Below are 15,755 nucleotides of genomic sequence, written 5' to 3'. Positions count from 1 at the left end.
ACAAACCCATTCTTTACCTCACGAGCGTAACCACTGACCACTCACGAATTACAGGAGGCTTCTCCTTTGACGCGGAAATTGAAATCGTATCGAATATACAAAGTTATGGTAAGTTCCTTTAGATCTCCCGAACTTGTATCGCGTTGGAAACAATTACAGGTACAGGAAAAAGTCGTTCATTAGCAAGACGTTCATTTTGTCTCAGGAATGCTTTTTGAATAGCAAAGATGGAAAAAACTTTGGTTCATCGCCTGACTTAAGTGGTTTGGTACGACTGTCTGAATGCAATGACGAAGTAAAACATCATTTGATAAGCTGCCACCTGTCTAAAGAGGTTTTTAAGTGAAAATGAGCTAATCTTGGCAAGGATTGGCCTATTTCACCTCGCTCAGGAGGATAAACAAAAAAATGTGGATTTGCTATAGGCATCGCCACACTCTGAGGAAGTTTTGGAGAAGTGCAAAGGTAACATGTCAGTATCCTGATCATGATGGTGTCAGGAAGCGTATCCAAGGCAGAGATGTAATTACTTTGCATATGTCTCAGGACATTCAAAAGCTTTTTGGAGTTATTATTCTAGTTGAATCAGGTAGTCTTCAGTAACATTTTCTGTTATCTATTTTTGTCACGTGACACATCTGCTCGAAAAGAGAAGAAATTCTTTATTAGATGAAGGGTACTTAAGTACACATCACGTTGAAAAAAATAGATCTATGTGTAAGTGCTTTTAATTACAGATGGAAATATGTACAATGTTGCTCGGTTGATAATCGATAATGTTTTTGTTGAAGATCAAATCACCTGACAACGTAATATACTTTCTCATGCGTACGGTTCACAATTATTTGCGGTCAGTTTTCCTCAGTTTGTATGATTCTCATAAACCAGTATGATTAAATTTGCAGACTAAAACACCCCGTATTTGATTCAGAATAATAAAAGTAAACAGTGCATGTCGGTTTTTAATTCCTGATGGATGCTACTGGGCTTTACTTTAACTGAGAAATTTGCAATCGCTTACCTCAGCTCTCTGTGTCCCATGCCGTAAGAAGCACAAGAAAGAAGTTGATGATAGTGAGTCTTGGCTGAGACAAGAAGAATCAGAGAAGAATCTACGGTCCCCAGAAACGCCACTTTTAAACACGAGACAACTAAGATAAGTTGAATTAAGTGTTATTTGTTTTATTTAAAACTATCGTTCAGATTATAAGATACGCGAAAAACTCTGCCCACCGATTTTTTCTTACATTCTGTTAATCAAAAGTTTCAATAATTATAAAGGCTTTCTTGTTGATTGTCTTAATAGTAACAGTTTTCAGGATCCAAGGGGAGCAAAACTCGGAGAGAACAATTTTCTGTGTAGCTAGCTATAGGTAAGGCGACATGCCGGCTTTATACTTCTTCCGGCGTGATAACGATAATGATGACAACAATGGGCGAAAAGCACCGTCCGCTAATGATGACGATTAGTATAGGTAATCACATGAGGCCAAGTACTATTAAGGATTAATTGCACGAGAGTTTTCAAAATTTTCCAAAATTGCCCGAGTCGCGAAGCGACGAGGGCAATTTGGAAAATTTTGAAAACTCAAGTGCAATTAATCCTTAATAGTACGAGGTCTCATGGGATTACTTGTTTATCAATAAAGGGCAAAATTTATACGAAGGAAAATCACGCGCTCAGTCTATTTTTATCTGGGAAGCAACGGATTAGCAATGCAACGGATTAGCCAATCATTAACAGGTAATCATGCCCTCTCTTGATTACTAAAAATGCCCTCGATTAAGAAAAAAATGCCCTCTCTCTCAACCAATCAGCGCTCAGTAATTTTGCCCTTTATTGATAATCATAGTTATTAACAAATCTCAGTTATAGTCCTGAAAAATATCTCAGGGGGTCCTTTGAACCATCCACTTAATCTCGCCAGAAGTCAAAGTTGCCTACACTCATTCTAAGGTTCGTGCGATTTTACGACGAATTTTCAATTCCCGGTGTGTTGCGTGCGCGACTTTTGATAGAAAAAACCTCCACACGCCATAACTTAAAAGAACAGTTAGCGGAATGAATCAAATCTCTATCACTTTGCATGCATTCTTGGGAACAGAAAAAATTACTTAGAGCAAACATTCTAAATATAGTGTTCATTCCGTGCAATGGGGCATAAATAAAAGGTTCTGGTGGAAAAGACACCTTATTTTATACCACTGATGACAAGCAAAAAGGTTATATGGCTACCCGGTTAAAAATATATTGATAACTCTATTAATTAATACCAGTTCTAATTTAAAGGAGAAAGTTTTGAGACTAAAATAAAAGTTGTCTGTACCACGAAGCATGCCTTCACTGTTTAGACTGATAGTCCTAGAGCTTTTTGAGCATGTATTCGAATATCTTATGAGAGGGTGTGAATGGGGTTAACCGACTAGCGACAAAGGGCGTAAAAAATTACTGACTACCGACGAAACGGGGAAAAAATTACCGACTAGCGACAAATAAATTCTAACCGACAACCGACATGGTCAGACGTGATAGGGATGTTTGTATTCAGAAAGAACAGCATTTTGATGATTTCTAGCTCAGAAAATCCTTCTTCACCCGACGTAACCACATTAATTCCAAATTTAGCCGAATTATAGAATTTCTTGTCTTCAAATTACTTTAAATCCACGGGATCCTTCTTTTCGGTGAGCAGCGTGGGCTCATTTCTAGAACAGCGGCTCGTAATTGGGCTGACAAGACGCCCTGCTGTCTCATTTCAAGAACAGCGGATCACAATCGAGCCGACGAGACGCCCTGCTGTTGTTTTTTTATTGCTCGTTGATTTTTCATGCGGTCGGGTCATGACTGGGATTGCTAAAGTCATCGTGAGTTTTTTTCGAAAAGGTGAAGAAGTCGCCATCGAACGTCATCGAAGCAGGGTCCCAGTAGACAAAGAAGCTCATAGAGGAGTATCTGAACTAAAAAAACATCTTACGGAGTTTTTAGGACTAAAGGAGCAGGCACATCAATATGGAATTGGCGGATTTTCGTTAAAGTTATTTCGCCTGGCGAAATCGCCTGCGGGCAAATGCGAAAACTTTGCAATTGTGACAGATGGGCAATGGCAGCTTGAACTTCCAAATTTAATATCGGATGAAAGTAGCAGTGAGCTTAACGGTAAGTGTGGAACGCGTGCAGCGGAGTTTGATGAATCACTTTAGTTCTGTAGTTAAATATTAAGCTCAAATATTAACGTGGTTAAACTCTGGTTCCACCGTTTTTTGTTTGTTGTTTTGTGGAGCGGAATGTTTTTTTTTCTTTTTCACCGTCCATTTGAATGCGAAAATTGAGAAGAAAATCTCTACAAAGAAGTAGCGAGTAAATCAGTTTATAAGCTTCTTTCTGATTAATTGGTGAATGAACAACAGTGTAGCTTAACATATTAAAGACCCCGTTTATTTATACACGCCCTTAAATTTATTCGTTTCTGAAAACCAGACGTTCAAATAATATTCAATTCTCTCCTCGAGGGAAGCTACGCACAAGAGATTTCGCTCGATGTGCACGTTTTATACATCTTGACGAGCATTTTCTGATAAGAACTGTGTAAGTTTCTCAAAAGCCTACTAAAGAGAAAACTTAAAACACACGGTATTAAATAATTTAGTACACATTATCCAAGATGTCACAAACTGGACCGGAAAGCCAGTAGTGTTGCTGAAGGCGCCGGCTACATCTGATAAGAGCAAGCAGAAGTCAATGAACGACACTGAGAAGAAAGGTGACGAGTAAAAAGTGAGAAGGAAACGGAAATCACGAGAAGAAGCAAAAGAAGATGAAAATCTGGCAAAGAGGATCATGACTGAAGGAGGTGACATCGAGAAAAACGAAAGGCAACAAGGAGACCTTCAAAAGTTTCAGGATGGTAGGGCTGAATTAGCACTTGTAGTTCGTTTACCTGATTTTCAAAAGTCATAAATTTCGCTACTTTGGAAATTCTGCGGTATTCCTTGTTTATAAACAATGCCTTGTTTATGCAACGAAAAACGCTCACTTGGTGCGCTATGTAAAGATAGTTTCTTTTAAATTCCGGCTAAAAACTATATTATTATCACTTTGATGGGCATTGTGGCGCATTTTGCGTGCTAAAATAAAGAATTTGCCGGGCTAAAATGTATTTTTAAAAATAAACCAAGACAACCAATGTTCGCGCCGTCTTCTTGTAGCATTGGTAAAAGAAACCGTGTATTTTTAATTATTAACTGAGATTTACCGACAACCGACAAAGGTCAAAAATCTTAACCGACAACCGACAAAGTAATGAAATTTTAACCGACAACCGACATTTTGACCCCCCCATTCAGACCCTCTTATGACGATAAGCCCGCCACCCACCCCACCCCGCGCTATGCTGTTTTCACTTAGCGGCTGGTCAGCGGTCACGTTTATGAGATAAACAAACCGATCGATTCCTTATCACCGTTCTTGTCGATTGGAAAATCAAAAAACCAGCGTGATATTGCCGCGGAGATGAAGCAGTTATGTTACTTGACACGTACTTCACATTAGAGTCAAAGCTTGGGTGGCACAGGTTATTTCTTGCGGTGGAATCGACGAGGGGAATTCGAACACTAGTTGTAGTGTTTGAATTGTTGAAAGAAATGGTCGCATGGGGATTGTAAGTTTAATGAACAATTTCAAATTTTGCCGCTTGAATTGAAAGTAAAGTTCATTTGAATTACTTTCGTGTGTATTTCTGACGGTTTTAGATCTACCTGCTTGATTTATATCGGTTACGCTTCATGTTGACAAATCCCTCAAAATGGCGGCCAAACTTGGAGATTGCCGAAAATTAGGTAAGTTCACGGAGTTATAAAGTTCTCGTAAAGGTCGGGCCGCAAAGTTTTTTTCTGTAGTTACCTTTTCTATGGTACCTACTTCCTAGCTATGTTACTTGGATCAGTTAAGAACGCCTCACTTTTTCAAAAATTTACCTTGAATTTGATCGGTTTTGGTGTGTTTGATTTAGGCGAACCGATAAGGTGTCATTCAAGTCTTCTTGTTTCCTTGATTGACACGTGATGTTTACGAAAGTCGCCTCGATAGATAAGATAGAGTTAATATACATGGCTGTGGTATTTGTTTTTTGCTGAGTTCCTTAGTTTTTTGTAAATTGTCCTCCAAAGTTGCATGAAATTAAAGTCTTGAAAAGTGTCACGACAAGCCTTCGCTCGAGTGAAATTCAATTTCCGTAAAACTCTGAAAAATAAAGAGATCCGATCAAACTGATTGTGGTTTTAGTATAGGTACGTGAATGTCTTACAACACACGAGAAACGAGCGAAATCCGTGTCTCAAGCAAAATCGACCTGACCGCTCTTACAGAGACACTCTCTTAAAGCAGGTTACTATGAAAAAGCTCTTGCGCTTCAAAAGCAATATGCTCACTTACCGAAATGGCAAATTGTGTTAAAGTTTCATTGAATACATAATGAGATTTAGCAACTTGAAATTACTACCTTTGGAAGCATCTGGTCCCGACACCATCATGAAATAAAATTCACGTTTGTTTTCGTAGTTTCGATATCTTTACAAAGGAAGGTGGGAGAGGGTATATTTCGAGCAAATATTATTAGAGATCGTAGAGATCTGTCAGATCTTTACGGTCTCAATTGAGCGGCTCTCCGTTAAATTTCTTCATACAGATTCGAAACCCGAAACATTTGCGTCAAGAAGGCATCGAAAAAAGTGGTTATATGCCGGCTAAATATTCACCTTTAAAAAATTAATAAGGAATACTTTATCTAGGTCTGAGTATAATTAAAACCATGTCGGTTTTTCATTACGTGAGATGGTAAGTTGGCAAAAATAGAAAATTACCAAACTACGGCGAAAATTTGTGTGAAAATTGTTATTCTGTGGATGCGCTGCGGGTGGTATTACGTGCGTAGACATATTGACATACGTTATTGCACCTAATTAAAGCAGAGTCTTTGCGAAGTCTCTCGTGCAGGTGACATGTCTCAAAAATGATCAAGGAAGTGAAAGTTATCATGCTCTTGAAAAAATTTCGTCTGCACTTTCGCACGAGGTAATTTGATGCAACGACATACCAGTAAGCTGTGTATGATTATACGTACCAGCAGTCTACTCTGACGAGGAGTATAATTATATCAATAACTGAGCTATTTCAAAATGTGATGAGAACAAAAAAGTGGCATAGAGGCACAGCCGGGCGTGTCACTGTTGTTTTTACGACATTTTGACGTCTCATGTGATCTTATGCTAAGTATATAGACAAACGGCAACATGGAATCTATTTGTTTTATATTTTACATCAAAACAGGTAAGAAACTGTCAAAATGCGTGCGTAATGCAGCCTATTATCTCAGATTATTTACCTTATAACAGGTGTCTTAAAGGAAGTAGATTCAGATCACGCATCTCAAAGTATATAAATAAGGAGGTTCTCGCCTTAAATAAAGTTATGAGAGCTGTTAGCCGACCAAGATAATGTGGACAAAACTTAACTCAACTTTGAATGGAACACAGGCATCACTGACATGGTCGACTCTGAGCTGCGGTTTCAATCCCACGGCAGAAAAGATTGGTAAAACCTTTGCCTACTGTCTGATATTTTTAGTTTCTTTGGTCGGAAATTCCTTGATTGGAATAGTTGTCTACAAGACAAAAACTCTGAGAAGGCCCATAAACTTTTTAATTGTTAACATGGCCTTGTCCGATCTGTTGTTTCCTATTTTCCTGTTTCCTCGGGATTTAGTTCGGCTATACGCAGGCTCCTGGTTGGTCAGCGGTCCGATTGGGCAAACTTTGTGTAAACTGCGACCTTTTTTATTGGAAATTTTGACTGCCGTTTCAATTCAAAGCCTGGTTCTGATAGCAGTAGATCGATTTGGAGCTGTTCTATTTCCCCTCCGTTCCCCACCCATCAGGGCAAAGCGATGCCGGTTCCTTATTCTCTGTATGTGGATCATCGCCGTGGCAGCCTGGTGCCCAGACCTATTCGCTTATAAACTCGTAGAGTCTCCCAGTGGGCTGGCTTGTAAACTGCGGTGGAAAGACACATTTGGAAAATCTTCGTCTTCCCAAAATTACGATGCAACAATGATCGCTGTTTTCTGGTACGTTCCGTTGGTCCTCATCGCCATACTGTACTTTGCAATTGCCATAAAGATCAAGTCCCAGAAGATTCCGGGCGTGCAATTGGAGAACGCAAGAGAAAAACGTTTGAGGAGAGAGAGAGGTGTTCTGAAGTTATCCATTGCTATCGTGACAACGTTTGCAGTATGCTGGCTGCCACTCAGTATCTATGTATTGCTGATTCTTTATTCATCTGACGGTCTCAATATCAGGTCAACCTGTGCTTTCCGATATTTCGAAACTGTAGCTTTTTTTCTAGCTCGCTCTTATTGTGGTATAAACCCATGTGTTTGTTTCATTTTCAGTCAAAATTATCGTCAAGGTCTCAAGAATCTCTTCGGCCGCTTCAGGGTTCATAAAAACGTATCGTAATTGCGCTCCGGCCGGTTCTATGTTATTTTATAATTGATTTTCAGATTAGAACTCATTTAGAATCTGAGAGCTAGATTGAAATGAGATCCTTTCTTAGAATCATCAAAACGAATTTTGTTTAAATGATCGTTCGCAGGCTGTTTGTGACAACAAATAGTTATAAATCAAGACCTGACCAAGCAGTGGTTCAAGGCGAAACTGAGATCTAAATTGTAAACAATATCCATTTCAAACCTATTTTGTAAAACACCTTGATTATAGCAGTCATTCAAAGCACGGATAAAGTTTCAATCATTATGGGGTTTCTTTAGAAACTTTGTACATCAATGTATACCTTTTCAGGACTGTGGCTGAACTATCATCTACTGTATAAATTTCTGGTTCATGTATTTTGTAGACTCTTCTTGGGTGCTTACAGAAGAAGTAATAGAAAAGAAAGTTTAGAAACACTAAAAGAAACTTTTTGCCTCCATGGTTCTTGAGTCGTTATGCAATAGAAATAACTCGGGGTGGGGGGGGGGCGTTATTCTGACATAGCGCTTTCATTAGAGATCAAACATTTTACAGATCCACTCATTCCTTGTATATTAAGAAAGAATATTAAAAAGTTGGACTAAAAAAAAAGAGAGAAAGGAATGGATAAAAGCAGACCATACAAAGTGGGGGAATATTGGTACAGGAATTAGGGTAAATTCTGTACCATGTTAAGAACAGCACTCAAGAACCAGAAAAAGAACTGCTTAAAGACTCTTACCTACTCAACCCTAAAAGAGCACTTATTTTCTCGCCACGATTTCTAGACGAGGGAGGAAATAAGAAAGTTCCATACCATGTTAAATAGGGCACTCAAGACCCAGAGAGAACCTGCTCAAAGGCCTGTACTTGCTCAAGGCCAAAACAGTACTTTTTCCCCCTTCACGGCCTCTAGAAGAGAGAGGAGGTGTAAGTTAGGTGGGTTAATAATATTTGTTAACTGTTAACGAGCACTGAATTTTTCTTCTGGTCGAAGGTGGCTAACCTTGGGTGCTTTATGCAATTTAAATCTGGCTTTCAATCTCTTTCTACTTCCTTTTTGAAAAGTAACTTACCCAATTAGTTTATTTTGCCTGAGATTTTACGTTGTGGTTTTTGTTTAGGAAGTAGGGAGAGGATATTATTTGGTTTAGAAAGTGACTAACCCCCTGTATGGCTTACTGATTGACCAAGTGACGGATAGAATAACTTATAGACTGACTGACTGATTAGCTGACTTGCTGACTGACTAACTGACTCGCTTACTATTTAAATATGTTTCTGAGTTACTTACTAAACAACTAACTGGCCGGCTGTCTGACTAACTGATTGCCTACTGATTGACTAACTGACGGATTGACAGACGGATTGCTTACTGATTGACAGAGCAATTTACTTACTGGTTGACTGACTGACTGACTGGCTGACAGACCAACTGACCTACCAGTTGACTGACCGACTGGCGGGCTGTTAGGCTAACTGACTTACTAGTTGAATGACTGCTGGCTGACAGACTAACTGACTTACTAGTTGAATGACTGACCGACAGACTGACTGACCGGCTGACAGACTTACTGACTTACTAGTTGACTGACTGACTGGTTAACAGACCAACTGACTTACTGTTTGACTGACCAAATGGCGGGCTGACAAACTAACTGACTTACTAGTCGGCTGACTGACTAACTGACTGGCTGACAGACTAACTGACTTACTAGTAGAACGACTGGCTGGCTGACAGACTAACTAACTTACTAGTTGAACGACTGACTGACTGACTTGCGGACAGACTGACTGACTTGCTAGTTGCTTGACTGACTTACCAGTTGACAGACCAACTGACTTACTAGTTGACTGACTGATCTGCATGACTGGTGGGCTGACAGATTAACTGACTTACTAGTTGACTGACTGACTGACTGGCTGACAGACTAACTGACTTACTAGTTGACTGACTGACCGACTGACTTACTGGTTGACAGACCAACTGACGTACTGGTTGACTAACAGACTGGCGGGTTGACAGACAACTGACTTACGAACCGACTAAGTGAATGACCATTAGCAGCAAATCTGTTGACCTACCAAGCCCCATTTTTGCACCAGTTTACCATTTCTTGTGTTGTTTGTTTTCTGTTGTTTCTTCGATTTTAGTGATTTTCATGGAGGATTATGACCATTTTTCGCCTTAACTTTGTCTTATTTTTGCGATAGGGACTCGGTGAAACGATGACATACTATCTGACGGGAAAAGTTGTCGAAGTCGCCAGGACGCCCAGTCAGCAGTAATATATATAATCTTTAACCTCTTCATTGCTAACTCGGAAAGTTCAATAACATTTTTCAACTTGAAAGCAAGTTGAACATTCGATGGGAAATTCCATATCTACGCTGGCCCATGTATGATTCTCTATTCAATTTGGTTGGTTTAGCAAGAAGTTCTCGCGTTTTTGGGTAGATGCTTAAATTGTTGTACAAATCTTTACTACTTCAAAATTAGCATATTTGAAATAAGATTTCTGGTTTCATCAGATGACCTTAGACCGGGTTCTTAACACTGACGATGAAAGTTTAGTTGGACGCTTGTCTTCAAACAAGCGAGAAACACCGGAAATAATTTAAACCATACTTTTCAAATATCTCGTGGTTTATTTGAGATTATTGTCCACAAAAAAATACTATTATGTCGCTTCCAAATTAACACTTATACGTTGTCGCCTCTAATGGAAGGAATTCTTGTAATAAAAATGCAGGAAAGGATCATAAGTTGTAATAGAACTAAACAAATATATTCGCATCAACGTTACAGCGGAGAACAGAATACTCGATCCACAAAGGTAGTACTTTAGAATAGATTATAAAAGTAGAAAATTGTTCCTACTTTTCGAAGCTAGTTTTCTTCTCTGGAAGCGGCGGTGAGAAGGCCAACAAAGTAAAAAAAACAAACAAACAACGAAAATATACGACAACACGGCCGCGTACAAATTACAACGAAAGACTCGAAAACTACAGCCGGGACAAATACATCATCATGGTGGGAAGGGGTGGGATTTTGACAGACTGATAGGTGTAACCATGGTAACTAACCTCCTTGAGATTCTTAAAGTCTCCCTCGCCTCAGGCTCTCTGTATAATAAATTTTGAATAAGTCCTTCCAGGAATAGAAGTGACAACTCGAACGGCCCGATAAATAGGAAGCGGCCTGTGACCCTCATCTGATGCCGTTCAGGTAGCCATAAGTTAAGAGCTCCAACAGTTTGGGTACCGCAATCACTTAGTAACGCCTCAACCGAAAGACTCTCTCAGAGAACCCTTTCACAAAAATTGGCGGCCTTTACTTGGAATTCATGGTACATGAGCCTCACATGGGCAACACCACCGTGAAGTACCATCGTCGCCCGTGATATATTTGGAATTTTATAGTGATCGGGGCGTTCGGAGCGAATTTACGGCGCCTTTTTTCTAATGGATTCGTTTGGTATGCGTCAGCCAGTGACCTACTTTAGGAAAGGATTATGCGTAGAGGGCAAAGTATATGAACTTAAACCGAGCTAAACGGCCGTAAATCAGTCCAGAAAATCACGCGATCCAAAGGAACAACCACTTAAGCGAGGTAAGGTTGCTTAAATTTAAACCTAATTCAGATTTTCAGGTTGAGAGTGAGACCGTCTATTCTCATAAAAATCCTTATACTTCGCCCATTGCGCATTATAAACATATATCCATCTTTGCAAAGGTGCATTGTGCAAGCTTGGGCTATTTGTGCTGAGACACCTTGTCACAAAATTTTTTTTCTCTGTAAGAGGTGAAAGTTTAAGATTTGAACCTCCAATCAAAACAAGTCAGTCTCGTGACGTCAGTTTCCTTTCTTTCTCTCTCCAATTGAACCTTGTGAACAAGTTTTGTCCGCGTCTGGTCGAAAAAAGGGAAGAGACTTGAGATTTCCTAAATAGCGATGGTGATTAACCCTTAATTCCCATTTTGTTTTGGCAAGACATGGTACAAACGATTGTTTCCTTCAGAAGTGGAGAAGATTTATAAAGTGTGTTAAGTCGCTGAGCTGTTCTGTTCCTCAACTGAGAGAGGCTTCTTCTCCATCGTAAAGTGAAACTAAGTGAAAATAGCAAAGGTGAGCTGTATCATTTGACGCGACCGACATCGTATTAGTTCGCAGTAACCTCCTTCCTGTTAAAACTGTCGATCGATCTCGATCGTCGACTCTCTCTGATCGATAGTAGTGTACCGCGCGATGTATTTTTTTTTATGAATAGATAGAATATCTGCGAAAGCGGCAAAGTCCTGATAGCGCTGTCCGTCGATACGGTCGAAACAACAACTTCCTGTATGCTTTTTTAGTTTCAGCTTTAGACCCTGAGTATTTCTTGAAACCTTGAGCTTTTTCTCTTGCGAACAAGGATGGCGATGCAAAACGATTGCAACTCCATTTTGGCGTTATCATCAAACCACATCAGATGTTCCTCCGAAGGTGTTCAAAGTTATCAGTCGTGCCATATAAATATAACTCTTTCAGATCTCACTTTGCTTATTCTCGTTTACTAGTTATTTTGTGTCTTCCTTTATGGTCGGTATTCTTTATTGAATCGATCACCACTGGTCACTGCAGGTATTTTGAATCATACAATCTCACTATACGAAGTTAAACATCAAAGTAAAATATTCAGGAAATGATCGGAATTTTATTCAAAGAAAGGTTACTCTGCTAAAATAAGGCGAGCCACATTGTGACTTAAACTGAAGGCCAGGACTATTCCAAAGCTGGGAATCCACTTGTATTTATTTGATCTGGTCATGCATAATTTTTAAAGGCTGGGTTTGTGCAAGCGATGGCGATGGAGTTGACGCTTGCAAGGTTTATTGAAGAGCGTGGCGTTACCGCAGGATTTCCGTATGTCAAAAAAAAAAATGTGACATAAAATTTACGTCCAAGTGCGTTTAAGCGCTCTAGAATATGTACTAATTTAATTAAGGTTCTATATTTGTTTTGAAAGAAAGTATTTGCAAGCATAAAGGGCAAAAAGATTCATACGATTACTATCATATAAAACTTATTCAAACGTTATAGCCTCTTACTGTCTCAATACTGCTTTTCCCTCTTCGTTTCCTCGCTGATTAGACTTTACAAAATAAGTTCAAACACCTTTCTGGATACTCCTACCCCGGGGCCCCTCTTTGACAAAGATTTCCCCTAAAAATTTAAGGAAGGGGCACATTGGGCCTGTGGACAAGTGGAGTAAGTCCTTTCTGAGTCGTAGTCGAAGGTGTAAGAACACCCCCTTCAGTGAAATTAAAGAATTGAGGTCCTTCATGATCGAAGTCATTAGTTCAACAGAATTAGAAGTAATGGAATCATAATGGAGTTTTATGACCCTCAGAGTTACGATCACCGCTGAAAAGTGACGCATGAGAGGCGACAGGAGAATTCCGCTACTAAATGCGTCAGTTCGATTTTCACTGAAATGTATTGCTCTGTACTTCTGATAATAATTGTGACTCATGCTGCAACTTAAGTGAAAACCAACCTCTATTGCTGTTATTCCCAAGGAATAACAAATGGGCAATTTCGATTTCGTTTCCCACACGACCTAAGAAAATTCACGCTTTGCGTTTACTTTAAACAGTATTTCACGCGTCACGAATTAAGGGAACATTTAAGCCTCGCCCTTCTTTAATATATGCGTAACGAATTATTTTCAAGGGTAATCATAACCATTACAATTTACTCAAATGCGATTGGTGCATTAGCTGCTTTATTTTTTTAACTCTGTGGAGTTGGCTGTAATCGGATACCCGTAATCGGACAGATCAGTAATGGTAATAGGACCGAGTGGAGTCCAATTCGGTCTGTAATTATACGAGTAATTAACAAAAATTGGACGACCGCAAAGCCGAATCACGAGTATGATTACAGACAGAATTGGACGACACCAAGTCCCGTTACCAATTAATCATAACCATTTCAATTACTCGTATGATTCCAGAACCAATTAGACTCTTTTTGGTCATATTTCCATTTTAAAATTTTTTAAAATCATTCCAGGAATTTGAGGCGACAATTATAAAGCGGCAAATATGAAGCGACAACTTGTGATCCTTACCGGCTCCCATTCAGTTGGTTCAGAAGATCGTCTGAACTTGACCAGCTGGGTGCTTGATCACAGACATGTTTTTCTCGGTAAACAGACAAAGGTAAAGTTTTCGCGCTCCAATCAAAGACAGTCAGTCTCGTGACGTCATTTTCATCTCGTCCTCCCTCCAATGGGACCCTGGGATAGTCCACAGCTGGTTTGAAAGGAGTTTGTGATTTAGCCTAAAACCAGCTATGTACCGTGAATTCCCCTTCTTTAGCGGAAAATCGTATGAACGGTTGTTTTCATCATAAGTGGAGAAGATTTTTAAAGAGTTTTGAGTCGCAAGTCCTCAATTTAGAGAGACTTCCCCTCTTTCCTGCACTGAATGCCAGCACGCACAGTTGAGGTAAGCTGTCTCATGTTGCGCACATCCCTGAATTATGTTTTTCTTGTGGCTGTAAATGTTTAGTTCGCCGTCATCAACCGATGACGAGAAACACAGACTGTTCCTGCTGAAACTATCGATCCCAACGCTTCTTTGTTCGAATACAGTGTACCGTACGGCGTGGTTTGGACAAGCTTTCGGAGTGGTTATTTTCACAGAGCGAGTGAGCCAATACTTAACGAAAGCGGCAAAGATCCCCCTAAAAATTCCTCTTTTCTAAGCTTATAAATTCAGAAGGAACGAGACTCAGCGCTAGCCATGGATGTGGTCTAAAAAAAAACTTCCCATATGCTCCTTTAGGCGTGGGTATCAGAGAAACCGTGGTCTTAGCACATAAGGAGACAAACACAAGACGATTGCTTGTACTCTACTATGGCGTCATTAGTACCCCGGGTGTTTTTACGAAGAGGTTAAAAGTTAGCGGTCGTGTCATATTACTCATTCAAATCTTAGTATGCTCATTCTTGTTTACCAGTGACCTTCCTAGTGTCTTCATTTGTGGTCGGTAATCTTTCTTAAATCGATCACCACTGTCGGCATCTTGAAATCGAACCATCTCAGGTGTACGTAGTTAATTCAAACGAAGCGATGCGCACTATTACTGAAAATGGATTTGTCACTAGAAACCCCGCGAACATACTCAGAAAAGCATTTCCATCCGCCATTATTGATTATTGCATTAGTGTTGTAATAAAAAGGCAGAGAACCCGGCGAAATTGGGTAGGTAGCCATCAGAGAACGAGAAATGTTGATCAAACGTTGGTGTTGAGGTGAGTTAAGACTCGAGATACCCCGAGAAGTGGCTGAAATCTCTCAAAGAATTATAACCATCCAGTAAGAAAGTCTTCTTACTGTCCTAAAAACTGATTATGGTTAGAGGAATCAAAACAGAGTTTTTTGTAACAAATCTGAGCCTTGTTATCCATGGAGGAAGAAAAAACTAACCAATCATAGTGCCAATTCTCAGGCCATTTGATAGCTATGACTCCGTACAGACAATAAACCGTGTGGTTACTCCGGTTCTGTTTTCTCCACTTTGATTTTCACTGAATCACATGGGGCAGTGCCTCTGATGATGATTCCTTCTACAACTTGGGTGAAAATTAATATTTCCCAGTGTGTAATATAAATTATTCCTATAATATTAAGGTAATATATGAATATTTTATTGAATATGAATTATTAGTGTGAATTATTCCTATAAAAAGGAAACTAGGCATAGTGTATGAGACAAATTTTGCTGGAAATTTTCCCTTATATTGAAATAAATCAGCTTAAACTTCAATAACAATTAATTGAAGTGTAGTCAGTTGCTATTATTTTATTAATGTTTTGAATGTGACATCATAGACCAGCCAATTGCACCTTCCCAAGGGCAATTTCAGAAGACATCTGTTTTCCTGTAGATCTTGAGACTTAAATAATAATATGCTTAATATGCTTTTTGTTTTCTCATAGATATCAATGGCCATGCAAAAGAGTGATTTTGTCAAAAGAAAACGCAGTCCACAGGTGATATTTAATTTAAATTCTACAACATTCATATGTTATATTTAATTATAACTGGTAAAGAATTGTAAGGCACGTTAATATAAGCACTAAAAACTGGGGACCAACAGTCATGCCTGTACTTGTAAATAAGAAACTAACCCTTAAGTTGTTGCTGGATTAGCCATAGTAGTTAACTATTAACAGCT

At 39.3% G+C, this 15,755-nt stretch overlaps 3 protein-coding genes across 15 annotated transcripts in view; all 3 read left to right on the top strand.

Moving 5' to 3' along the window:
- The window catches only part of LOC113664805 (atrial natriuretic peptide receptor 2), a 36,198-nt gene extending 25,911 nt beyond the window's left edge, over positions 1 to 10,287 (top strand). For 6 of the 7 annotated variants that reach the window (XM_089200838.1, XM_089200834.1, XM_089200835.1 and 3 more), the window contains 2 exons: positions 8,313 to 8,463; positions 9,739 to 10,287. In XM_089200838.1, the coding sequence (XP_089056964.1) occupies positions 8,313 to 8,463; positions 9,739 to 9,749 (162 nt within the window). In that variant the 3' untranslated portion in view covers positions 9,750 to 10,287. The remainder of the gene's footprint in view (positions 1 to 8,312; positions 8,464 to 9,738) is intronic. The other variant, XM_027180427.2, reaches the window with a different exon arrangement.
- On the top strand, positions 4,493 to 7,971 carry LOC113664813 (substance-K receptor-like). Of its 2 annotated transcripts, XM_089200847.1 has the most exons (3): positions 4,493 to 4,658; positions 4,750 to 4,836; positions 6,761 to 7,971. In XM_089200847.1, the coding sequence occupies exons 2-3, from the start codon at positions 4,803 to 4,805 to the stop codon at positions 7,510 to 7,512; spliced, it is 786 nt and encodes a 261-aa protein (XP_089056973.1). In that variant the 5' UTR covers positions 4,493 to 4,658; positions 4,750 to 4,802; the 3' UTR covers positions 7,513 to 7,971. The 2 variants fall into 2 exon arrangements, with proteins under 2 accessions (XP_089056973.1, XP_027036238.2); XM_027180437.2 differs by lacking the exons at positions 4,493 to 4,658; positions 4,750 to 4,836 and adding an exon at positions 6,358 to 6,589.
- A 1,095-nt stretch (positions 10,288 to 11,382) lies between the features above and the next one.
- LOC113664811 (uncharacterized) overlaps positions 11,383 to 15,755 on the top strand; it is a 9,799-nt gene continuing 5,426 nt past the window's right edge. The window contains exons 1-3 of one of the 6 annotated variants that reach the window (XM_089200849.1): positions 11,384 to 11,653; positions 13,583 to 13,731; positions 15,517 to 15,570. In XM_089200849.1, the coding sequence (XP_089056975.1) occupies positions 13,615 to 13,731; positions 15,517 to 15,570 (171 nt within the window). In that variant the 5' untranslated portion in view covers positions 11,384 to 11,653; positions 13,583 to 13,614. Of the gene's footprint in view, positions 11,654 to 13,582; positions 14,020 to 15,516; positions 15,571 to 15,755 lie in introns of all 6 variants that reach the window. The other 5 variants (XM_089200850.1, XM_089200848.1, XM_027180433.2 and 2 more) reach the window with 5 other exon arrangements.

The sequence above is a fragment of the Pocillopora damicornis genome, chromosome 3, assembly GCF_964200805.1.
Source record: "Pocillopora damicornis chromosome 3, jaPocDami1.2, whole genome shotgun sequence".
Classification (NCBI taxonomy): Eukaryota; Metazoa; Cnidaria; class Anthozoa; order Scleractinia; family Pocilloporidae; genus Pocillopora; species Pocillopora damicornis.
This window is presented reverse-complemented; position numbering and strand designations above follow the sequence as displayed.